Genomic DNA, 26646 nt, shown 5'->3' on the forward strand with positions numbered 1-26646 from the left:
GATTACTGTCGTTTGTGATTGAATCATTCTGCATCTTTGGCGTTACTTATTGACATTTCTTACTTCTGCCTTCTGACAAAAGTGCGTTTTACCTTGGCATTACGGTACCGGAAACCGTCATCTGCTAGTATATCCACAAACCTTGACCAAAGTGAATGAGCCGCAATGTCACAACTGAAGTGCTAGGCTGCAGCAGCAGGCAGCTGGCAGCAGGGGTGGCCTTAGGCATGTGCAAACTGTGCACCTGCACAGGGCCGCCACGCCAATATATATTGAATATTAAACAGAAAGAGAAAATAACAACACAGCTGACGGCAATGTGGCCGAAAAACATTGTGTTTCTTGTTAATTAGTACGCTGTATTTACTAATGTCGCTAGAGTCGGAGCAGTAAGCAATATGTAGTATTATAACGTTCTGCCGTAATGAGAATATCATGGGCCGCCACTTGGTTTTCAAGTTACGGACACGCGCATATAGAAGCGTGTCATGAGCACGAGGCGGCTATGCAGTGTCTGCAACGGACATGGCCATCCGCCATGCATAAGATACCATATAGACATTGGCGGGCGAAGGGGCCACCGATTCTTTCTCTGCCCAGGGCCGCCACTGCTAGGCTACACTACTGGCTGGGCTGCTGAAACTGGCCACTGGGCAGAACTGACCATCACGAGTAGTAATAGCCCACATATTTTCATGTTTTTTTGCTTTAGTTTTAACTAATTTTGTGCTAGTATTGTAACGAACAGTTAGTGCAGACTACAGCTGAAGATCTGAAGTGGACGCGAGAAGTTGGCGAGTTGTTTATCAACATATTTTTGTGATTTTGAGTTTGTAAAATCAGTGCAGGTCAGGAGGCTTTTTGCATATCGGCTTATTTTACAATATTAATTTTGAAGTAAACTTAGTAAAGTAAAATTTGATTTTTGGAGTATTTGTTTTCCAACTTGAATTACTGAGCAATGAATTCAGTGAGCGTTTTCGTGATTTCAGTTCACACAAACAGGACTTTGCGCTGTCCTCTTACAACGTTGAGAGTGCGCCTGAGAATATCCAAATGGCATCGATTGAACTGCAGTCAGATTCTATTCTGAAGGCAAAATACAACCAAGTTGGTGTGCCAGGCTTGTATGCTTACCTGCCACCCCCGTATGTGCAGATCCGTAAGTTGGCATCGGGAGTACTGTCTATGTTCAGAAGCACTTACCCTTTGTAAGAAATTGTTTTCGTTAATGAAAGCTACCAAAACCCCACATCACTCAAGACTTGCTGTCGAGCACCTTTCATCCCTCATAAAAGTTGCAGCTGCACAAGATTTCAAGCCTGATATTGACAAACTGGTTACTAACAAGAGATGCCAAGTGTCGGGACAAAAGAAATAGATCTCACACTATAAAGATTTCTATCTATCTATCTATCTATCTATCTATCTATCTATCTATCTATCTATCTATCTATCTATCTATCTATCTATCTATCTATCTATCTATCTATCATACTGTATAGTGCCTTTCACCTATCTATCTATCTATCTATCTATCTAAGACTCCTATATAAGCAATGAATATAATATAATAATATAAGGACCTAGCTAAGAGGCTAAGACTCTAATTGTACGCTGTTGTACAGAGAATGTATGGAAATAAAGTGCTTTTCTTTAAACTTTAAATGTTACATTTTTTAAAGTATTGGAAAGAAAGCTACAGTAACTTTGTGTAATAGTATAATAGTATTTGTTACAGTGCGGCCCGCTGACGCATGTATAGCAGTCGAAGCGGCCCACCAATGGTAGTGAGTTTGACATGCCTGCTCCAGAGGAACTGTAGCTGCGTTTACCTATAATTACCAAACTTCTACAGCTTTAGTTTGCCTCATGGGATTCTGACGGTAGCCTGACATGCTGAACGGATTCCACAGGCAAAATATCTTCATTTTAGTAAAAAGCTTTAGTAAAAATTCAAAGTAAAGCGGTTCACAAAAAAATAAAGAAAAATCTGGTATTGCAAAGTAAGGAAAAGTTCTGCAATTGCTTCGTCCTGGGTATGACGTTAATCTGCATCCATCCCCCTGGGGTTGGTGGCAGAATTGGCACTCCAGCCACCATAAAAAAACTCAGACCCTGTTGTGGTGCTGAGGTGTCACCACATTGCATGGCAGCACTCGAGCCCTAATCTGAGGATCCTAAATTGATTTGTCATGTGGTGGATCGCTGTATCAGCTCGTGTTCCTAACCTCCTCCTCCTCCTTTTAAAGCTTCTCCATCTTGTTTGTTTCTTAAGTTTCCTAATACAGTCAAACCATTTCTTAACAGTCAATAAACTGTGTGCCTGACCCACTTACAAACTGCAAATGGTCCTGTCAGTCCCTGCTAGCGATGGGACCACCTAAAACTCACTGACTTTATGAACACTCTGTATAAGAAGGTTCTATTTCACGTTAAGTACAGGGAGTAAAGGCTATACCCTAATCAATAGCTATGAAAGAAAATGATATTCTGTTCAAATTAAGCAAACACTAATAGGAGTTTTATCTTAAAGCATGAGCTACAGGAGCCCTCAAATTCTGTAATTCTGCAATTCATTTTGAATTCTTCTCGTCAGTTGCTATCATAATGGCCTATTTTATGATTAGAAAGATCAGACTCAGAGCGGTAAATAATGGCTGAAATGTTAGAGAATAGTTAGGGTAACTTAGTTCCCTACTGACACTCACGTCCACATTTTTTAGCTTAGTATAAGAAATCTTGTCGCTTACCCCATTGACAGATTTTTTTTTTTTTTTTGCTAAATAAAACCAAAACAAGTCCAGCTTTTGCATTTGCATTTTTTTACAGTGTTCTCTTCAAGGACAGTTTTGTTTGTCCTTTCCTCACTTCTGATCTCCCTGTCACTGTCTCCACAGCGTGATGCTTCACTGTAGGGTTGATATTAGGCAGGTGATGAGCAGTGTGCCTGATCCTTACCAGATGCTGTGCCTGGAGATTTGCCCAAACACTTCACTTTTGGTCTCATCAGACCAGAGAATCTTTTTTAATGTCATGTTCTCAGAGTCCTCTTTTATTCAAGAGTGGGTTTCATCTGGCCACCATACCATAATCCCCTGATTGATGGAGCGCTGCTGAGGTGATTGTTCTTCTGATTGGCTTTCCCATCTCAGCACAGGACGTCTGAAACTCTCTTAGATTGACCTTTGGGTTCTTGGTCGCCGCTCTGACTGAGATCCTTCTTACCCAGTTACCCAGTTTGGCTGGACGGCCAACTCTAGGAAGTGTCTTTACAGTTCCAGTCTTCTTCCATTTCCCAGTTCTTGAGGCTGCTGTGCTACTGGGCACACTCAGTGCTTTGGAACACTGTCAGCCCGGTCCCAGGTCTTGTGACCTCTGAAGCAGGTTTTCTTCAAGGTCTTCTCCGACTTTGACTGCATTCATCCTTCTCTCAGTTCTGACCAGTCTCCCTGTCCCTGCCACCACCATGGTTCACTGCAGGGTTGGTGATAGGCAGGTGACGAGCAGTGCTTGGCCTTCTCCAGACATAATGCTTAAAGTTCTGACCAAAGAGTTCCATTTTTGTCTGTCAGACCAGAGAATCTTCTTCCTCCTGCACTCGAGTTTTTTATTCCTTTCACTCAAGTATGTCTTCCATCCAGCCACTCTACCATAAAAACTTGAAGGAGTGCTGCTGAGGTGGCTGTCCTTCTGACAGGTTCTCCCATCTCAACACAAGACTTCTGAAACTCTCTTAGAGCAACCATTGGATTCTTGGTCACTTCCCAGACCAAGGCCCTTCTTTCCCAGTAACTTAGTTTGACCAAACAGCCAACTCTAGGAAGAGTCCTGGTGGTTCCTGATTTCTTCCATTTCCCAGTTCTTGAGGCTCCTGGGAACACTCAGAGCTTTAGAAATGGTTTGATGCCCTGAATGACCTCACCAGAACTTTCCGGAGAGTTCCTTGGACTTCACGGTTTGGTTTGGTTGTGACCTTTCTAAATGATGTCGAGTGAATTAATTTTACCACAAGTGGACTCTGGTCAATTTGTGGACGTATTTCAGGGAGAATCCAAGCCAACGGGATGCACCTGACCACTTTTTGGAGTCTGAATACTTTTGGAGATTCAAGTTTTAATACATGTTGCAAACCTTTACTGAAAGTGTTTCTTCGTGTTGTTATTATGGATTATTGAGTGACAAAAATGGCAAATTTATCCATTTTCAATTAAATGTACAGCACAAATAAAGCATGTAGAAAACATAGAGGCCTAAACCTTTTCTGATTCCACGGTATATTTCCTTGGAGGTGACCCCAGAATCCCACGTCACGTGACGTCATCAGAATGAACCTTTACAAGATCATTGCTAATGGCCAGTCTTCATCCAAGATTGCGGATAACTTAGTGTTTCCAAAAGACTTTCATTCCTCGGATCTCTAGTTAACAAATGTTTAGCAGCTCCTCTTTACTTTTTACGAAGGATAGTTTTGGACCCCTAGTTTTCATTTTGGTTTGTTTAAATGACTACGCCCCTTCTTGCTGCCAGTTTTTTTTCCTCCCTACCGATAAACGTGGGTTCAAATGCCACATCTGCTTCGTGTCTGTGTGAAGTTTCCACATTGTCTGCATCTGCATGAGTGTTCACTGCAACATCCCAAACATGCACATGTCAGGTTCCTTGGCGATTTTAAACTGGCCCTCTAATGGACTGGTGCCCCTTTCAGAATTGATTCCTGCCTTTCCCTGATTCCTCTAGGGGGTCCGCTGGGGGTTTGACAATGTGATGATTTATTACATTTCTAAAGATAAAAGTCTCTTAGTATAATAAGCTGTCACTTTTAAGCCTTCTAGAACAGAGCAGAAAATTTCATACCAAAGATGACACAGGGCTCCAGCAATATGTCAATAATGGGACATTTAGCTTGTTCAGAAACGTTGAAAATGCTTAGTCAGGTCCTTAATAAAATTACTGATCATGCCATTGTGATATCATAAAAAAATAAAATGGCAAAGATACATCTACGGGGTGGGCATAGAGTCAGTGTCATCATGGGTTATAGATAAACCAGTTGGCACTACCCCTCTCTGACGGGTTCAAGCCCGAGTCATCAATGCAGACCTCTGCGTTAACGTTTGCAGTGCAGTGAGTCTATCAGTTGATCGAGCCACCCTGTCGGACACCTGAGACTATGCAGAATCCCCTCGAGGTTGCTGGATATCATGGCCGGCCTGTACACTGGTACTGTGAGTGCTGTGCAGAGTGAAGGCAGTTGATTCTGGGGTTCGTCAGGGGTATGTTCTACTCCTACTCTGTTCAGTGCTTGTGTGGACTGGGTGTTGGGCAAGGTCGTGGGGTCCAGCGGCTGTGGGGCATCTGTTGGACTTTGCTGACGATGCTGTGATCTTCACAGAGTCAATGGAGGCTCTGAATGGGGCGCTCAAGAGACTGACGCTCAAACACTGACTTAATCAGTTTTAACGTGAAAAGATGCTAATGAAAGAAGAGAAGAAGCGGGCTGCTAGGATGAAGAAAAGAAGAGCTGCTCAGGAAGCAGCAAGCGCATCAACCTCTGAGCAAACGAATGCTAAATATACAGAGAAAGAAAGAGGATGAAAACTAGGAATGCTCAAGTCAAGTCTATTCACAAGTGCCATTATATTATATTATATTATATTATATTATATTATATTATATTATATTAGCCAACCCACGGCGTACCATACGCTGCATAATCAGGCCGGTTTTTTAATGATTTTTAAGCACAGGGAGAAAATTAACATTTGAAAAATCGGTAATGTAATAAATCAGCAAGAAAAGCAACATTGTAACAAAGCACAGAACAAACCAACACACAATCGTCGGCGGCGCTCAGGGTGGAACGGGAGGAGAGGAGAAGGACGTCCACTCGCTCCCTCCGTCATGCTAGTCTGCTGATTTCTCGTCCAGTATGCACTGCCTGCTCATGTGCCCACCTCCAACTCGTCACTCGAGTCGTTGTCGTCTTTGTACAGTCCAGATGCAGCTGTGACTCACGTAGACGTTTCATTGCTCTGTGCGGTTTTGGCTGCCTTTCTATATATAATCCACCATGACACCCGACCACAGTAGCAGCGAGGTGGGAGGGGGGTGTGTACAAAGTGCAGGAGCATCTAAGAAGACGCATGTTTGTCGCGGATGCGAATTGCTGTATGTAGCGTGTACAACAGTTTGCTATGCTGCACGCGGTCCTGTGTCGTAACCGAAAACTCGTTTTTTAAAGACTGCTCACTTCATTGTGTTTTAACCTCAGTTGTAAAGGAATGTTTTAAGGATCCCATGGGATACCCCTCGTAAACAGTTTTACACGCTGTATATGGCGATTCACCTCCGCGAGAAACATGCCTCTATTAACAGTCAGCGTGGGTCGGAGGTGCATGTGACCTCTACGGCAGACAAATATAAATGGTGATGTTTTTTCTGTGTCGTTGGTGGCCGTGGCTCTGCGAGTTGTCGTCATATCCAATGGTCTTGGAGTTGGTGGGCGTGGCTCCTTCCTGCGTGCGCCATAAGTGTCTCACTTGTCGGCGGCTTAGTGAATCCACGCCCCTTCCGGCGTGCTTTCCATGGGTGTCTTGCCTTAGTGAATTATATATATAGATTATATTATAATAATCAAAAATCCAGAAAAATCTAAAAGCACAGTAGAAACTCAATAACTCACCGAGTGCATTTGAAATGAAGAAAAAGGAACTGTTGAAAATATGAAGTGTAATAAATTTAGTATAATAAAAGAGACAGCCAAAGTAAACACAATATGCAGTTTTCAAAGATCATTAGACTTATGGAAGGTAAAACGTTTACAACCCATGTGAAAAGTAATTGCCCCCTTTGTCACTCAATCAACCAAATTTATACGACAAGTTGAATGGTTTGGTTAAATTCGACTAGACACACCCAAGTTTACTTGCTGCCTTTCAGACCTCGACTTGACGTTATTTTAGATGAATTAAGTGGGTAGGACTGACGAGCTTTGTTGCCCTGACTGTCCTGCTCTCGTCCACTTTGTTGTGATGTGCTAAAGGTACAGGTTAGGCAGTAAATCATCAAATGCTCAAAAACGTCCTTTTTAATTCTTGAACAGTTCCCTGCCAATAAAGTAGACCTGACTGTATTCAGTCAATGAATTTGACTTAATTAAGCTGGCAAAAACAGACACATTTTTGTCAGAAATGGTGAATATCATAATATGTGCCCTGAAGACTCCATAGAACTTACTTGAAACTCAGCCGAATGTGAAGTCAAGGCAGTGAAGCATCTGTTCAGCTCCAGCACGTGGGATATGCTGATATTCTGGCAGAGGACAGAGAGGTGGGAGGGGAAACTTGTGACTGAAGGGGATCCCCACCAATCCGTTTCATCCTTCTGCAGCCCTTCTAAACGCTCCTCAGCCCCCCATCCCCCTGCACAGCGTGATGGCACTAATTCATCTGAGGTGTCTGGTCACAGCTTACAGCTCCAATAATTTAAAGGAACTGGAAAGTTTGGAAGACACTTGTTCAGATTTCAAAAGGACACTTGCGCCATGTTTAAGAACTGATTTAAAATGAAAAATTAGAGGAACTGTGATTCATCAGGCCCAGGAGGAGAAACACTGCCAAAAAGCTTGTAAAGGCCTTCTTAAAATTAAAGGCAGAATTCCTATAACATAAATTTAACATTCTCAGTGCCGCTTCATCCAGTTTACGGTCACAGAGGCCAGATCCTACTACTGTTGCATTGGGTGTAAGACAGGATCCCTTCCTGAAGAGGGCGCCGCTCAACTGCAGCACCCAGACACACTCACATGGCGACAGCTTGCCTTACAGGGTTGATTTCTTTTGTTAAAAAAAAATTAAATGAAAATGAGAATTGCAGAAATCTTAATGAACGTTTGTTTTTAAGCCATCATACTGAAGTTGTTCCAGAAGTAGAATTTAAATGGCAGAGCCAGACTTATCATACAGTCTACAGACGTGGACCCCTTACAGCTCATTGGCAAGGTGCGGTATACGTTGTGAAAAGTGACTGAATGAACCGCAGTTGTCCCCTGTATACCCTCCATGCCTTTGACATGTCAGAGTGAAGTTAAGCAAGTGTGAACAGACACAAAGTATTATTTATTCTTACGAAGACATTCAAAAATGGCCTGGACACATTCATTGGTGCCCCTAGAAAATATCCTAAATAATTGAGTAAGAGGGATTTTTCAAATAAGCTGTTAACCTTAATAAGTTACATCATGTCTCCAGTTGTGTAGTCAGTCATTCAGTCCATTTAAATGGAAAAAAGTTGTCACTCTGCTGTGTGGTATCATTATTTGTCCCCACTGAACATGGACCAAAGAAACCAAAGGAGAGAGATGTCTGAGGAGACCAGAAAGAGAAGCATGTTAAAGGCAAAGGATAGAAGACCATCTCCAAGCAGTTTGATGCTGCTGTGGCAACAGTTGCAAATACTATTAAGATGTTAAGGCCTTGGACGTGGCCACAAGATTAAAATGGACCCCAGAATGGGCAGAAGGATAGTGAGAATGGTAAACAAAAAACCAAGGACAACTTCCAAAAAGATACAAGCTGAACTCCAAGGTCAAGGTCCATCAGTGTCTGATCACATCATCCTTTGCAGGACTCCCCTGTTGAAAGAAAAAACATAAAAATGCCAGACTGGAATTTTCTAAACTGCATATTGGCAAGCCACAATTCTTCTGGGAGAATGTCCTTTCAACAGATGAGACATACCTGGAGCTTTTTGGCAAGTCACATCATCTCTATGTCTACAGATGAAAAACTCAAGTTTTCAAAGAAGAGAAGACCACGCCTACTATGAAACATGGAGGAGGCTCAGTGATGTTTTGGGACTGCTTCTCTACACCTGGCATGCGGTGCCTTAAATCTGTGCAGGGAACAAGGAAATCTCAAGACTATCAAGACATACTGGAATGAAACTTACAGCCCAATGTCAAAAAGCTCTGTCTCAGTCGCATGTCATGGATGCTCCAACAGGATAATGATCCAAAACACACGGCTAAAAAGCACCTAAGAACAAAACATTGGACCATTCTAAAGTGGCCTTCTATGAGTCCTGATCTGAATCCAATTGAACAGCTACACAAAAAACTGAAACACGCAGTCTGGATAATGTCCCCTTCAAACCCAACACAGTTAGAGCAGGAAGAGTGGGCCAAACGACCTGTGGATAGGTGCAGAAATCTCATTGAGAGCTCCAGAAATCCCATGATTACCTCTAAAGGTTGCACAACAAAATATTTGGTTAAGGGTTCAATCATTTGTGTCCATACTATTATCACTTTTGTTATTATTTGAAACATTCTATTGAATGAATACTTTAAAGCACTTAAGTCTGTTTTTTGTCAAATGTGGAATAATTAATGATTGGGTGCCCATTAGTTTTGTTAGTTTCAAATTATTTCAGAGACAATTGTGGGTTCTTCTGTTTGCCATGGACGGGTACCAGCACATTTGTCCACGTTTATGAGGCAACCACTCTTTGCGGGCTGAATATTTTTTCCAGTCTTCTGAAAAGCACACAAAGCAATGGTTTCACACATAAGTCGTCCTTTGCTGCATGTCGTGGCTGCTGTCAGTGCCCGTTTGGCGTCTCTGGCGCGGGGGCAGCTCGATGGCCTACAGGAATACGCGACAGGCCCCACGCCCTGGCTGTCTTTGCGCAGCAGTAGCAGTTGCAGTCTGACTCAATCTGGGTTGTACCTCTTGTCATCGTAAGAGCCAGTCCTCCCAGGTGCATTTCGCTATACGGACACGTTCAGCACCACGATCAGCTGATGCTGGTCCCTCACTTTCATTTTCGATCCCCAGATCACTTACATCAAAATCCGACAACTCCAAGTCCGACTCGGCGATTATGATACGCAAAAGGTCGTCCACAGAGTATTTTGCTTTGCGCGTTCACTTTGGTCTCTCGCCAGATGTCGATGCCAATTGAGGGGTTGTTTGCTCTTCATACACGCGCAAATCAACGAAGCTAACTTAAAAGAGAGTCGAACTAAAACTTATTAAAACTCACCATTTACAGCTAATTACCGTCCTCTACCCCTGAATTTCAACAGAAGTCGAAATCCGCACTGAAAGAGTTAAAGTTCTTCTTGTGCCTTCACACAGAGACCCATAGACACGTGGAATAAATGACCGAGTAGTATGGTGGAGAGCAGAACTTTAGGGATTTCAGACCTCGACGTGACGTTTTTTTGAACAATTGAGGTGACCAGGATGGATGAGCTTGTTGGGTCGATTGGCCTGCTCTAATGTTCTGACAGCTACAGCAGCAGACAAACGATATGACGGCACCCAGGAGGAAGGCCGCAAGGCAGGAAGCCCTTCTGGACACGAAGGGGGCATCGGTCCATCTTAGATTATTAAGAACTAGCTGAAATATTGCCCAGGAGGAAAAAAAAGTGTTTTTACAATAAGAATAACGCAAGATGAAAATAACAAAAGCAAAGATTAAACGACAAACAAATAATACCACAGATTTTTCATGATAAAACTGTCGGTTGCTTGTACGGAGCACACCAGAAATGTTCCGAGCGTCAACTAGATGATAACATACATACAAGACAGCAAGAATGTTACCCTCTGCTTTATATGTGCTGTAAGAAGACGTTTATATAGTTAAACTTAATAATACTGTAGTGGTGTGTTTTATCATTCCACATCCCAAAAATCGTCTGATCTCAGCCGGCCAGGATTACGAGTAGTGTACTGCACTAATCTCGGTGTGTTTCCTTGTGTTGTCCATGGTTGTGTTTTCTGTCTCTTTTATTCATGTTGTCCCATTTCACAGTCCCATACTTGCTTGTCTTCATTGCCAACGCTGCTTCCTTCATCTTCCTTTCAGCGAGGGCTCGCCACCTCAAGTAATAGACAACATAAAGCAAGAGGAGAGCTCGGTCTCTGCTCCAAAGTACGTAGCTTGCTTCATCCCAACTGCGCTGGAACTTCCACTCAAGAGCCCACCCGCTGCCTCCCCGCTGACGACGATGGGCTCCTTCAACCCTCCTGATTCCAGCCATTTGTCGCCTCCGCCATCTGTCCTTTCCTCATTGTTAGCCAACAGAAAGTCTCCCTCCAGTACCGGCAGTGCTTCCAAAAGTGGATCTCAAGTTTCATCCACCAACATCACCCCAGCGGTGTCACCAACAATCGAAAAGTTGCCCTACCTCACACATTCGCCTTTTCATCTCTTTTCATATGACCTTGACGAACCTCCAGTATCTGCCGCTAAAGTAACGGAGGCTGAAACCAGACAGCCAAACAGGTACCGATTAACCCTGACATGATGACACTGGCAATTAATAAAGAAGAGCAAGTGCTTGGTTTGAGCAACTAAACGTTTGAGCGACTGGGGTGACACTTAACCACACGTTTGTTTAACTTCACTTGGAGTAGTAGATTCAAAAAGACGCCTCTTAACAAAGTGTGGGCGGGTGCATGGATGATACGCGGGATATTTCGGGATCTTCAGTGCTTCTGCCAAATGTGTCTGGGGCGGGGAGGGGGGCTGTCTGTTAAACCATAAGCTTGCAAAGTCAGTTTTCCGTTTTACAGCCTCCTGGAATCTCCAGTTGTTTATTGTTCATCTGCCTTTCATTGTGGCTCCTCTCCTCTTTCAAGTGAAAAGGAAACAGAGGAGAGCTGAAATGTTCAAAGTACCAATAAAAGCTCTTGTGGGAGGGTGTGTGTGTGTGTGTCTGGTGGGGGGGTTCTTCTTTCACAGCTTTTCTTCAAGTCAGCATTGGGTTTAGCTGTCAGGATGGTGGGATGGTGAGGGTGAAAGGGGGGCAGAAGAATGAAAGCAAATGTTACCTTCATAGGCACAGCCATCATAGGCCGGGCTTGGCAAAATCGTTCATGGCTCTCTGAATTGTTGATTTGTTTTTGAATGTGCACCACTCTATCTATCTATCTATCTATCTATCTATCTATCTATCTATCTATCTATCTTCTATCTATCTATGCTTTATCTCTATCTACTAGTATATCTATCTATCTGTCCCTTTTTAATGAGTGCCTTTATTCTATCTACAGTATCTTATAGTGTATTATCTATCTATCTATTCCTTTTTTAAAAGGCACCTTTATTGTATCTATAATATAGTGCCTTTTGCATCTATCTGTCTGTCAATTATACAATACCTTTCACATATTCTATCTGTCTAGTCCTTTTTTAAAGAGTGCCTTTATTCTATCTACAGTATCATATCTTTCTGTCTATTCATTATATAGTGCCTTTCACACCTATCTATCTATTATATAGTCTTTCATAGCTTTATCTGCCCTTCTGTTTCTCTATTGATGTATCAGATGGTGTAATTCTTATCTGTTTGTCTGTCTATCTGGCCAACTCTGTACTTCATATCCCTCTGTCTATCTGTCTGTCATAGGCAGTATTTCATATCTAGCTATTTATCTAAATTATAAAGGACCATTCATATCCATCTACTACCTCTGTATGTCTATTGATCTATCATATAGAGCAGGGGTGCCCAATGCGTCGATTGCAATCGACCGGTAGATCGCAAAGGTAGTGCAGGTAGATCACGTTGCATTAAAAAAAAAAATTTTAAACGTTAGTCTATCATATATCCTTCTAATGGCATTTGCCACTTGATTGACATACAGGGCGGCCAGTCTGAGATCTCTTTTCTTCTCACACACTGGTCATCCCGCACACACAATCAAACGCGCGAGCTACTGTAAAACTCCGGCTGTGATCTACTTTGCCTTCCAATTTATATCAAGTAAAGAAGGGATTTAAAAAGAAATTTGTTTGGGGAGGGTATGGGCTGGATGTGCAATTAGAAGAGGATTTTTTTCTCACAATGTCACAATCACAGTGCGTTTGTCTGATCTGTCAATCTATCATTGCTATTCCAAAGAAGGAAAATGTGGAAAGGCACTTTCGAACTGTTCATAAAAACTACGAAACTAACTTCCTTCCGAAAAGCGATCTGAGAAAGAGAAAGGAGAGGGAACTAAAATCGCAGTTAATCGGACAGCCATCATTTCTCACTCAGCTGCATTCAAAAACTCCTTGACTGCATTATTCGGCTGTACTTATTTATGCGAGTCAGCCTTTTCCCACATGACGATTATTAAATCCAAATACTGTGTAACCATAAATGTATTGAATTGTTATTGTGCCATAAAGGTTATTCAGTTATGCAAGGTATGACAACATATATTTTATGTATAAAGTATATTCAGTATGTATGTATATAGCATTTTAAATGTAGGTAGATCATTTCAACCTGGTCATTTTAAAGTAGCTCGCAAGCCGAAAAAGTGTGGGCACTCGTGATATACGGCCTTTCATATCTCTCTATCTAGCTATCTATTATTTAGTGCATTTCAAATGTATCTGTGTATCATTCTATCTTATTGTATTTTCATTTCTATTATATAGTGCCTTTCATTAACTATCCATCATGTAGTACCTTTGTATATACTGTATCTACAGTATATATATTATACAGAGCCATACACGTCTGTCTATCATATTACATTTACATTTACTTATTTAGCTGACACTTTTATCCAAGGTGACTTACAACATTTATGATACAATTGGTTACATTACTTTTGTTTTTCCAATTGGAGCACAGGCAGGTCAAGTGACTTGCTCAGGGTCACACAGTGTCAGTAGTGGGATTGATCTGAACCCACAACCTCAGGTTTTGAAGTCCAAAGCCTTAACCTCTACATCAAACTGCCTGTATTGTGCTTTCAAATCTATTATATAATTCCTTTCATGAACTGTCTCTCACAATCTGTCTTTGATACTGTGTATCGATTTCTGTACATATTTATTTAACTATCTATATTATATCAAAACTTTCATATCTCTCTCTCTATCTCTCTCTGTCATGTAGTGCCCTTAATAGCTGTGCATCTATGTATATATGTATCTGTATATGTTTATTATATAGAACATGTGATATCTGCCTATCAGTTATATAGTGCCTTTCCTAGCTATCTGTCTATCATATAGGATCTTTCATTCTGTGCATCTGTCAATGTATTTATCTGTCCATCTGGATAATTGATTGATGGATGACATGCCAGTCTCTTTATTGTTTAGTACCTCTAATATTCTGCATCTGTCTAGATACAGTATGTATGTGTCTGTCTGTAAATTTATATTATATAAAGCCTGTCATGTCCTTGAGTGCATTTTCTATCTATCTATCTATCTATCTATCTATCTATCTATCTATCTATCTAATGATTATGTAGTGCTTATCTATCTATCTATCTATCTATCTATCTATCTATCTATCTATCTATCTATCTATCTATCTATCTATCTATCTATCTATCTATCTATCTATCATATAGTGCCTTTCACCTATCTATCTATCTATCTATCTATCTATCTATCTATCTATCTATCTATCTATCTATTATATAGTGTCTTTCACATCTATCTATCTATCTATCTATCTATCTATCTATCTATCTATCTATCTATCTATCTATCATATAGTGCCTTTCACCTATCTATCTATCTATCTATCTATCTATCTATCTATCTATCTATCTATCTATCTATCTATCTATCTATCTATCTATCTATCTATCTGTCTGTCTGTCTGTCTGTCTGTCTGTCTGTCTGTCTCTATCTATCTATCATATAGTGCATTTCTTCTATCTATCTATCTATCTATCTATCTATCTATCTATCTATCTATCTATCTATCTATCTACAGAGAGTTCATTTTCATATTTTTAAAGAATTTGCAAACCTTCCTGAAGACATTTTCGTTGTCATTTTGGGTTGTTGAGTGTAGACTGAAGGGCACAAACCGCAAACTGATCCGTTAAAAATGAAATCTACAGCTCAATAAGTGTCTATCTATCTATCTATCTATCTATCTATCTATCTATCTATCTATCTATCTAATGATTATGTAGTGCTTATCTATCTATCTATCTATCTATCTAATGATTATGTAGTGCTTATCTATCTATCTATCTATCTATCTATCTATCTATCTATCTATCTATCTATCTATTATATAGTGCCTTTCCTATCTATCTATCTATCTATCTATCTATCTATCTATCTATCTATCTATCTATCTATCTATCTATCTATCTGTCTGTAATACAGTGACTTTCCTATCTATCCATCCATCTATCCATCAGTGCCTGGTTTAGGAAGCGGGCTGGACGTGTTGCCCACCTTTTCTAACCTTACTGTATATTTGGAGTGCATGCCTTGCTTTGCCTTGCCTTGCCGTTCGTCTATTTATAGCCCACCTTAAAGAGTGAAATCCAAGGATGTCTTGATTTTGATGTTCGGTCCAATTTGATTTAGATGTGCTGCTTTTTTTTTTTTTGTTTGTTTTAACTACAGTCCTACTGAGTTGTGCTTTTTCATTTCCTGTGTATCCAAACAAAGCTATAACTCTTGAATTCTCTGAGCCCTTTGTTTTTTGTTTTTTTTTTTCGTTCTGGGGGTTTCACTCGTATCGTCCCGCTTTGACTGAGTGCCTCCTCATTGTTGCCCTGCTCACTTGTGTTCTCGTCCTACTCTGTCTGTCTGTCTGTCTGTCTGTCTGTCTGTCTGTCCGACACGTGCTACTCCAGCAAACCCCCGGATTCCTGTGATGTTTATTCCTCGAGCAGGTAGGTTGTTTCATAAAAGTGAAAACTGAATTACAACCAACTGTGTGCTTACGGTGACCTCGGACCTTTCGAACACGGCAAATGATTTCCTCATGCCCGCTGCTCCTCTGCCTTTTGCATAAGCGGAAGCGTGTAGCGCCATGCTTATTGTAAATGTCTTGAAGTGAGGAGGTTAGCAATTCAGATTTGTTCATCCAGTGTGACCACAAGTAAAATGAAGTAACCTTTTGTTTTGACATTCTTGAAATCGCCGTCTGTGTTTACGATAATGAGCCGACTATTAATGAAGTGCCGGGCACAAACATGCAGAAGGACCGCGCTTAGTAACCCAACAGCAGTTTAATGAGATGAGTTTGTGGTGAACAGAGAGCCAGGGCTGCGGGTTTGTGAGCACTACCTGGAATCCATAATGATTTTCCAACTTCTGATACGAGGCTCCAGAGCATAAGGAAAGAATTATGCAGATATTTGTAAATAGCCCTCTAATGCCGTTAATCAGGCCACAAGGTGGTTGAGCTAAATTATGACTGCCTGGTTTTTTGTTTTTTTTACTACTTTTGGCAAAGCCTTGGATGGAGCCGTGCGGGGGCTCAGACTCGTTCACGAGCGCTAAATCTCGGCTTATCCTTCACTTTTAAGTTGTACCTGTGAGAAACACGGCCGTAAACGGAGTCGGCCGGCTTTGTGGTCAAATCTACAGTGGACTTAAAAAGTACTCGGACCCCTTTACTTTTTGCCCACTTCACGGTGTAACGAATTTTATTTTAAATGAATACATTTGACATTTTTGCCCCTCAGTTGCACTCACTACCCAGAAAGGGCAGCAAATTTATTAACAATCAAAATCAGAAATCTGTCATTTATTGAAGTATTCAGCCCCTTTTAGCAGCAATTCCAGTTTTGAGTCTTCTTGTTAAGCCTCTACAAGCTTTGCACGCCTGGATTTGGCCACTTTATCTCCTTCTTCTCACTTCAAGCTCTGTTAGATTGGATGGGAAGCATCAGTAAACTGCCATCTTCAGGCCTCTAGATTTGTTCATTTTTGTCCCATCAGTGTGCACTGAATAGCCTATAATGACAAAGTGAAAAGAGGTTTTCAGAAAGGTACCTAAATGTATTCAATTAAAAACTGAAGTATTCAGACCCTTAATTCAGTACTCTGTAGAAGCCCCTTCAACAACGCTTAGAGCTTTGAGTCTCCATAAGCTTATCATGCCTCGAATTGGGCACTTCATCCCATTCTTTCTGGCAGATCCTTTTGATTCAATGGGAAGCGTCTCTAAGCTGCCAACTTCAGGTCTCTCCAGCAATGTTCTGTGGGGTTTACATCTGGGCTTTGGATGGGTCACTCAAAGACCCTCAGAGACTTGTCCCAGAGCCACTTCAGCGTTGTCTTGGCTGTGTGCTTTGAGTCATTGGTCTGAGGTGGCCTGCACTCTAAACATGTTTTCAGAAAGGTCTGCAACTTTATTAATAATTAAAAACTGAAATCTCTCGTTCATGGCACTTCACATTGTGCTTGGGTGCCTCCTGTTTGCTTTAATTCTCCCTGAGATGTTTCTAGAACTTGACTGGAGTCCGGCTGTGATAAATTGAACTGATTGGTCATCCTTTAGAAAGGCACACACTTATGTATTGAAGTTCCTACAATTCACACTACATGTCAGGACTGAAACCAAGCCATGAAGTGCAAGGAACTCTCACTAGACCTCCACGACTAAATTAAGTTGAGGCATACAGTAAATCAGGTCAAGGAGATCAAACCAGTTGTAAAGATTTGAGTGCTCCAAGGAGGAGAGTGGCCTCAGTAATTGTGAAATTGGAGAGGTCTGGCATCACCAGGACTCTTCATAAAGTTGGCTCTCTGCCTAAACCAGGTAAGGAGGACCTTGGTCAGGCTGGTGACCAACAAGTTGATGGTCCCTCTATGAGAGCTTCAGAGGTCCTTTCTGAAATGGAAGAACCTGCCAGAAGTATGACCGTCTCAGCAGTGCTCTGTCAATCAACCGTTTCTGGTAGGGTGGCTGGACAGAAATAAAAGGTGTGTGCCAGTTTAAAGGACTCTGAGAGCACAAAGGGAAAGATCTTCTGCTCTGATTAGACAAACAATTGGACTCTTTGAGCAGAAGTGCAATCGCTTTGTCTGTCCAAGACCGGGCACTGCTCACCATCCCTAAGGTGAAGTATGGTGGTGGCAGCATCATGCTATAGAGTTGCAGGGACAGAGAGACTGGTCAGACTTGAAGGAAAGATGAATGCAGACAAACACAGAGAGGTCCTTGAAGAAAACCTGCTCCAGAGTACTCACCACCTCAGACTGGGGCAGTGGTCCGCCTTTTATCATGACAGTGACCTGACACCTAAATCCAAGACAACGCTGGAGTGGCTTTGGGACAAGTCTGCCAGTCAACGCCTGGACTTAAACCCCATAGAACATATGTGGAAAGACTTGAAGATGGCAGACGCTTCCCATCCAATCTAATGAATGGGATTAAACAACTTAAATTGAGGTGTGCAAAGCTTCTCCAAGATGACTTGAAGCTGTAATCTCTGCCAAAGGAGCTTCGACTAAGTACTGAATTAATGGTCTGAATACTTTTACGAATGAGAGATTTCATCTTTTGATTTTTAAGACATTTGCAGTCTTTCTGAAAACTTGTCTTCACTTATGGGTATTATGGGTTATTGATGGGTAGAAATGGCCCATTTACCAAACCTAGAGACCTAATGATTACAGTTTACAGACATTTCCCATCCAGTGTAACATAGATTGAGAGGATCTACCAGGAAGAAGGAGATAAACTGGCCAAACCCAGGCGTGCAAAGCTGATAGAGACTTACCCAAAAAGACTCAAAGCTGGAATTTCTCCCAAAGGGGCTTCTGCCAAGTGCAAAATTAAGGGTCTGACCACTTCAATGAATGAGAGTTTTCAGTTTGGATTATTAATACATTTCCGAAAACATGTTGTCACTTTGTCATTATGGGTTATTAAGCATCACTTGATGAGCAAAAATGGCCAGTTTGTTCACTTAGATGTACAACACAATAATGTTTGCAGAATTTGAAGGGGGCTGAATATTTTTATGACTCCACTGCACGAGGCCTACAACTCTCTAAATTTGACATCAGTGGATTTCTTAATACTTTCCACTTTTTTTTTTGGATCCTTCACTAATTAAAGAACCTGCCAGTCATTTTTTTTTCCCATGGAGCATTTTGTTAACCGTTGCCTTCATTTGGCCATGCACTGAACTTGCCTTCAGACAGAAAAGTAAATGAGAGCGTTCTGAAGAGTATACACGCTTGTCCGCTTCCTTAAGAATGCCTGCTTTAAACAGACAGGATGGTGTCCCGCGGTTAAAAATAGCCCAAGACTTGCAGCCGTGCCCTGGAACAGCTGGGAGCTGCGGTGTGAATATCTCGAGCGGGGTCTCGTTGTGTGTTGTGGGTCTGCACGCAGTTGGAGCTGTCGTAACAGATATAATAATAGAAGAGTCCACTTTAATGACAAAAATTCCTGAGATAACAAGGCGGTTATGTGTCTGTTAACACTTCCTAGAAAAACAAGACGTGGAGGACGATTACGGCGTTACTTAGAAAGCCGTTAGAAGAAAGCTGCCAGTGCTGAAGTGGCTCGTTTTGGAGTAAGAGCACCACTTATACCAGCTGGACCGTAATGAACACAAAGTGGGTAGCAGGAGCCAAGCCGACACGTGGATGTCTCACGAATCCTAATGGAATTAGCAAAGTGGTGTCCTTCCTGAGTTAATTCCTAAAATCTCCAGTGACTTGCCCTTACTCTCCTTATATGGGGGCTCCTTTCGCTGGCATTGGACTCTAGGAGTTTTTGATTTTTAATCATTTTTCAAACATTTCTGAAAACCTGGGTTCACTTGGTCATTATGGATTTGATGAACGGGTTCAGCTGCTCAAAAACAAAGTGCCAGGCCCTTTGTGGGTGCCCTTTGTGGAAGTGGGTAGTTTAACTTTGGGTGACCTGCTACCATGACTTGGTCACGTTCAGGCACAGTTTTCTTGTGTCCCCTTAGTGGCCACAAGAGTTTTCTCCATTTGCAGCTGATTAGCCCCCGCATCCCAAAGTTTAGTGTTTTAGCTTGATGTCTCTGCAGTCCGAGCCCCTGACTGTCTGCACACTTTATTTACGGATACATTTGCCATTTTTGCCCATCAATCTACACACAGTAATCCATAATGACAAAGTGAAACAATGTTTTCAGAAAGGTATATAAATGAATTCAAAAATTAAATCTCTGCTTTATCGAAGTATTCAGACCTTTAATTCAGTACTTGGCAGAAGCCCCCTTTGGCAAGAATTCTAGCTTTGAGTCTGCTTGGTCTCTATAATCTTTGCACGGCTGGTTTGGCCAGTTTATCTCATTCTTCCTAGTAGATCCACTCAATCTGTGTTACACTGGATGGGAAATGTCTGTAAACTGCAATCTTCAGGTCTCTAGGTTTGGTAAATGGGCCATTTCTACCCATCAACAACCCATAATAACAAAGTGAAGACATGTTTTCAGAAAAACTGCAAATGTCTTAAAAATCAAAAGATGAAATAGACTGAAATCTCTCATTCGTAAAAGTATTCAGACCATTAATTCAGTACTTAGTCGAAGCTCCTTTGGCAGAGATTACAGCTTCAAGTCATCTTGGATCATTTTTTGCGCACCTGAATTTGAACTATTTATCCCATACTTCATGGCAGATTCATTAGACTGGATGGGAAACATCTGTAAACTGCCATCTTCAGGTCTCTCCACACATGTTCTATGGGGTTTAAGTCCAGGCTTTGCCTGGCAGACCTGTCCCAAAGCCACTCCAATATTGTCTTGGATTTAGGTGTCAGGTCACTGTCATGCTGAAAGGTGGACCACTGCCCCAGTCTGAGGTGGTGAGTACTCTGGAGCGGGTTTTCTTCAAGGACCTCTCTGTGTTTGGCTGCATTCACCCTTCCCTCAAGTCTGACCAGTCTCTCTGTTCCTACAACCACATGGCATGATGCTGCCACCACCATACTTCACCTTAGAGATGGTGAGCAGTGCCGGGTCTTGGAGAGACAAAGCGCTTGCACTTCTGCTGAAAGAGTTCAATTGTTTGTCTAATCAGAGCAGAAGATCTTTCCCTTTGTGCTCTCTTTAAACTGTCGCACACCTTTCACTTCTGTCCAGCCACCCTACCAGAAACACCTGATTGATGGAGCACTACTGAGACGGTTGTCCTTCTGGCAGGTTCTTCCATTCCAGCAGAGGACTTCTAAAGCTCTCAGAGAGGGACCATCAAGTTGTTGGTCACCACCCTGACCAAGGTCCTTCTTACCTGGTTAGCTAGTTTACCCAACTTTATGAAGGGTCTTGGTCTTGGTCTTGGTCTTTGAGTGGAGAATAAAAGCAAGCAGGATGTGCCTGACTACGATTTGGAGTGCCACAGCAAAGGAGCCAAATACTTCTAGGAAGAAGAGATTTGACTTTTTGATTTTTAATTCATTTTTCAAACATTTCTGAAAGCTTGGGTTCACTTGGTCATTATGGGCCTGGTGAGTGGGTTCATTGTTTTTCAAGGTCCACTCTAAAGTGTTAAGTGTAGCACTAGTAATCTGACTGGTACCTGAGATGTGCCAGGGGGGCCATTATACAAGTCAGGGCCGGGAAAGAACCGTCCCAATGGCCTCACGACGTATCGGCCATTTAACTAAAGCGTTACTCACACTCCATCATCTGAGTTTATTTTAGATTTTGGAGTTACTGGGTCTTTCCTGATGTTATAAGGAAATGGTGATGGCCAAATATGTCTTCAGTCCGGTCAAAGCATGGTGGATATGTAGACAGACTGCAAGACAAAAACTTGGCAGCTCCACTGACCAATAAGGAAAGACTGCCTACCAATGAAAACGTTGGATTACGGTCATGTGATTTAAGTGCTGCGACTGAGGGATTTAAATGGCAGATGTTGTTGATTTTTGGAAAAAAACAAAAAACATTATTGTGTATGTGAAGCTCAGGAAAAATGAAATCCAGAAATCGTTAATGATAGGGGTGACATGGTTTCTCAATTTGCCGAAAACTTGACAGATGTGACATCCTGGGTTTTTCCGTAGTCGGTGAGACGTACTGCTGAACTGCTTGACTTCTTCCTGCCTGGCTGATCAGACTTAAGGGTCTAACTGGTTCACTTGCTGCCAGTTGATGGCTTCTGCAACTGGTGGGGGGTTCTGGGAGGAGGTGGTGAATGGGGGTCACATCATAAAAAGTAATATTCACCTTTGTAAGCCTAGTGAGGCATGAAAGCTCAGTGACGGCTGCCATGTCAAGCTGATCAGTTTCCAAGGTTTGCTGTGCCCAGGTGTGCTGGCATTGCCCAGCTTTTGCAGCTTGCCAACTGACGCCATTGTTTCTTTCTCTCTCTCTCTCCTTCTGTTTCTGCTTCTCCTGGTCTCTCTCACAGATTCAACGGCTATAATTCCAGCACCTTCCCGAGGCCTTACTCTGCCCTGAGTGCCCCCGCTACGCCCTGCTCTCGCTATGGAGTAACCGGCTCGCCCTCCCAGGACCCTAAAGCGGACAGGTTTGCTCAAGCCTTATGTTCCTCTAGTCTTCAAGCCTTATGTTCCTCTAGTCTTCAAGCCTTATGTTCCTCTAGTCTCTGCTTTTGCCAACAGCCTTCTTTGGTTTCTCCCTCTCTCTATCCTCTTTTATCTTTGGGGTGTTTTTATTGTTTTCTATCAGGTACACCAGACACTGTTGTCTTTTTATTTATGAAAAAATTTAGTTAGTATTGCAAATGAACATTTATCAGCCTGTTTCATGTTGGGTAATATTTGATTATTTAAAATTCATCCTCTTTTTGATTAGTCTACTGACGTGCTCTGACATTCAGTTCAAGCAGGTCTGTGGAAAGGTGGCACCAAAACTAAAGTGCACATTTACGGTTATTTAGGGTCCCATCCGAATCACTGAAATGACAGAATTTTACTGATGTATCAATTCGCTCAGCCCTGCTTTAATCTGGAGTTATTTCTTATGGACTTTTTATAGAAGGTAAATTAATTTTGGTCCTGTCCGAATCGCTCAAATTATGAAATTGTACTGACATGTCGATTTACGTGGGACTAGTTTTACCTGAAGTTATTTTGTGAGAACTTTTTATAGAAGGTAAAGAAGTACGACAGGACCTCTGTAATTTTGGTCATGTCTTAATCACTCGTACGACAGAACTTTACTAACATGTCGATTCACACGGGATTAATTTAACCTGGAGTTACTTTTATGGACTTTTTATAGAAGATAAAAGGCTTTGTGATCTTTACCAAGACATTAACACGCACTCCGTAAAAAGTTACTGACATGAGCAATTCAGATGGGACTAAAAGTTCCCAGGTTCCTCTGGTAGTTATTATATTACCCCACTTTGTGTTGTCTAAATAATCCCATCCGAGTAATGCTTTAAATAGTACTGAGGCTGGCCAGTAATCACCGTGTAAACAGATGGCCTCGCCTCTTTAGGCTCCACATACAGGAGACAGGGCAGATAACAAGCAATGTGAAGACACGGTCACTTAACATAATGCAAAAATGAAAAATGATTCATAAACGTTCTGTATTTAACAAATAAAATACAGTACTTACAAAACTAAACCAAAAGAAAAATAATATTTAAACAACAAAAAGATTAACTGATAAAGGGATAAACTTGAGGCAGGGCAGCAAACATGGCTGTACAGTAATACGTATAACAGGATAGCTGACTCAATGAAGTGAATTCTAGCCTTGTGCTCCCGTCAGGTAATTCACCGTTTTCTTACCTTGGTGTACTGTACTAGATGTATTTCTTTTTGTCCAAATCAATCCCATAATATAGAATTAATAGCTGAGACACTGGTACACATCATCTCTACGTAGAGAGCCTACTGAAGGGTGAGGTTGGATACATCAACGAAGATGAAGATGTTAGAGCATCCACTGCATGTTTGTTACATGCTTATCGATTTGTTTCAAAATGACTAGAGTTAAACAAGTGATGTTTCATTGGCTTTCAGACCAGCGCTTGGTGGGCTCCTGACCTCCTCATACAGACAACACCAAGAATCTCTGGCGGCTGAACGAGAACGACGGAGGCAAGAGAGAGAAGAGCGATTGCAGAGAATAGAGAGAGAAGAGAGGAACAGATTCAAGTAAGCCCCTGGGGTGGGTGGTGGCATCAGCGTTCATTATGTTTCATGTCATGATCAGGCTCATCTTCCTGTTCAACCTCTCATTTTATTTAGAACTTATTTTAGGGGTTTTTAAGGAATCTTATGGTTACAACTGCTTGATGTTTGATAAGTTTTCAGCAATGTTGAAATTAGGTGCCATTCTCTTGCAATCCTAAATTACATTCAACCACAACCTTTAAACTTGAATTCCTTTGCTGTTTTGAATATTTGTAGTTAAAGAATTTCCTTCTCTGCATTTTTGACTATAATTTCTGATGAACATTTTGACTCTGGTTATGTTAGTGTGTACATTGGTTTCTGAATTCTTGCCTTCTTTATTTGACTACGATAAATTGTCCGAGGGACTTTTGAGACTCGGGCATTTGTTTTTTGACTTCTCAATTATGAACCACTGCCTGTTGCTTTGCTTAGAGATCATCTTTTAATTCCTCTTTTAATTAATTTGGCAAGCCAAGGTAGAAAACAGCAGTCAGTCCTATTTATCAAACAAACCGGGAACATATTCAAAAAAAATCAGAAGTCAGAACTACAAGTAAAGAGAATAGAGACCGGCAAGACAAAAAGGTTCCTTTCATGAAAACCAAAACTCAGTGATGGGTGATTTTTTTGAACAATTTGGGTTTTTTTTGAAGGACACTTTTCAGTGAGTAATACAAATCGATATGGTAGAGCTCAACAGAAATGCTAAAGTGCAGGGGTGATGCCGTCGGCCCCATTCGTTTAGCACACGTGCGTTTACGGCACAACTAACTCATGATTCTCACAAAATTCACTAATCATTCTTTTTAGCTTATCAGCGAACACAAACTCTGTCATTGATCCTTCTCTTGTTACTCATATAAATACAATTCATTAACAGCACATTTATGTTAGAATGTTTTACATTTTTTTATACGATTCATTATTGGAGTTGTTTCAAACAGAATATACTGTATAAACATAATATTAAACTTTCAACAAGTTAGTCACACAGAACTGAAGCCTATTGAAATATTATTCTAATATCTAATAACTACTTGCTTTCAACTTTACTTGAGCGCACACTTTGTATGGCTCATTGAGTTCACAGAGCATATACAGGGTGAGCCAAAAAGAAGTACCACATTTCAAACATTTATTCTACAAATACACTTCAAGATAAAATAAATTTCATTACGACACATGAAGGGAGAAAATGAAGTCTTCAAGGTGGTGGCCATCATTAGCGATACACGCGTCCAGACAATTTCTGAACGCTCACATGACTCGTTCAGCCATTTAAAGGGGAATGGCAGCGACTTTGTGGCGAATAGCGTCCTTGAGGACTTCAGCGTTGCCGACTGAAAACTACAAAGGATCGCCTATCAAAGGACCCCAACCCCTACCTCGCACAACAAACTGGGCAAATGTGGTACTTCATTTTGGCTCACCCTGCATTATCCGCTAATTCATTTGAGTTTGAATTGAATCATTACCCGAGAACAACTCACACGATTCTCGTTCATTTGATTTGCAAACAAGTCACACAATTCTCTCTGAATTTGATTTATGAACTGCGTCACTGAATCAGTACTCAAGAGCAAGTCACACGATTCTTGTTTGTTTGATTTGTGAACTGGTCACACATTTCTCATTTATTTGATTTATAAATTGAATTCCTCTTTCATTACCTGAGAACAGGTCACACACATGACTTTCGTTCTCGTTTGTAAATTGAATCATTACCTGAGAACAAGTTGTACAATTCTTGCTCACTTGGGATTCATGAACTTAGTTTCTGAATTTAATTATACATTTTTACTATATTGTCATGCTTTGTTCACTTAATCAGGTAGTTCAAATAAAATGAATCAGCAAAGTGAATCGAAATGCGCCTCAGTAAAAGCAACACAAAGGATTTGTTAACCAGGAAAAATCAAAAACAATAGTCTTTTCACACAGTGATTCAAGGCGTATCCATAAAAATCAGATAAAACATGGCCACTCATGCCAACTGTAAACCCCTGGCCTAACGAGGTCAGAATCATGACCTCTGTGAACACACCCCCCAGCAACAAGAGTGTGCATCATGGTAATGGAATACAAAATGGCAGCACCCAAGAGAAAAGAGAAAATTATCCCACCATAAAAAGTAAATAGTTTTTAAACTTTGTGAAGGTGCAAAAAACTCAAAAATAAACCTCAATTTTGGAAGCTCTATGTGTCGGCCCCCTATAATCAGTATATAATGCTGCATTCTACTAAACCTTGGAACTCACAATTTCCAACCTCTGACTCCGAAAACACAAACAAAACACACCCCGAGCTTGGAATTACTACTCGCTAACCGGTCTCTCAAGTCCAAGTTTGTCCAACTTCAGATTATGACGTCAATCCAAAATGGCAGCTTACACCATGAATGTACAGTACATATAGGTACACCTTATAGGTTCAATTTGTTTATTACAATAATCTACTTTAAACCAATCACCTTTACCGAAAATAATAAATATTATTTACCAGCACGAACAGTAACGGACTAACCGATGTTAGCTTGATCGGCACTACTGTATGGACATTGCACTCAGTGGTTGCTCAGTGCAGTTAATTTATGAACTGCAAAGTCACAGGCCAAACATAATCGTTTGTGATGATTTACTCTTCATCTCTGCACAGACAGTGCCATGAATTTGTTCCTCAATCCATAGAAGTAGACCTCTGAATGCTCCTCAGTATCAGGCAGTTTCCAAGCACAAATAGTACTACTTATTATGAATAACAGCATA

General features: G+C 41.3%; 1 protein-coding gene across 7 annotated transcripts in view; it reads left to right on the top strand.

Annotated features, from left to right (window-relative positions):
• The window catches only part of LOC120515588 (FH1/FH2 domain-containing protein 3-like), a 674713-nt gene that overhangs the window by 519267 nt on the left and 128800 nt on the right, over positions 1–26646 (top strand). For 4 of the 7 annotated variants that reach the window (XM_039736692.1, XM_039736693.1, XM_039736694.1 and 1 more), the window contains 3 exons: positions 10879–11298; positions 22135–22254; positions 23726–23860. In XM_039736692.1, coding sequence (XP_039592626.1) covers positions 10879–11298; positions 22135–22254; positions 23726–23860 — 675 coding nt within the window. The remainder of the gene's footprint in view (positions 1–10878; positions 11299–22134; positions 22255–23725; positions 23861–26646) is intronic. The other 3 variants (XM_039736696.1, XM_039736697.1, XM_039736698.1) reach the window with 1 other exon arrangement.

The sequence above is a fragment of the Polypterus senegalus genome, chromosome 15, assembly GCF_016835505.1.
Source record: "Polypterus senegalus isolate Bchr_013 chromosome 15, ASM1683550v1, whole genome shotgun sequence".
NCBI lineage: Eukaryota > Metazoa > Chordata > Cladistia > Polypteriformes > Polypteridae > Polypterus > Polypterus senegalus.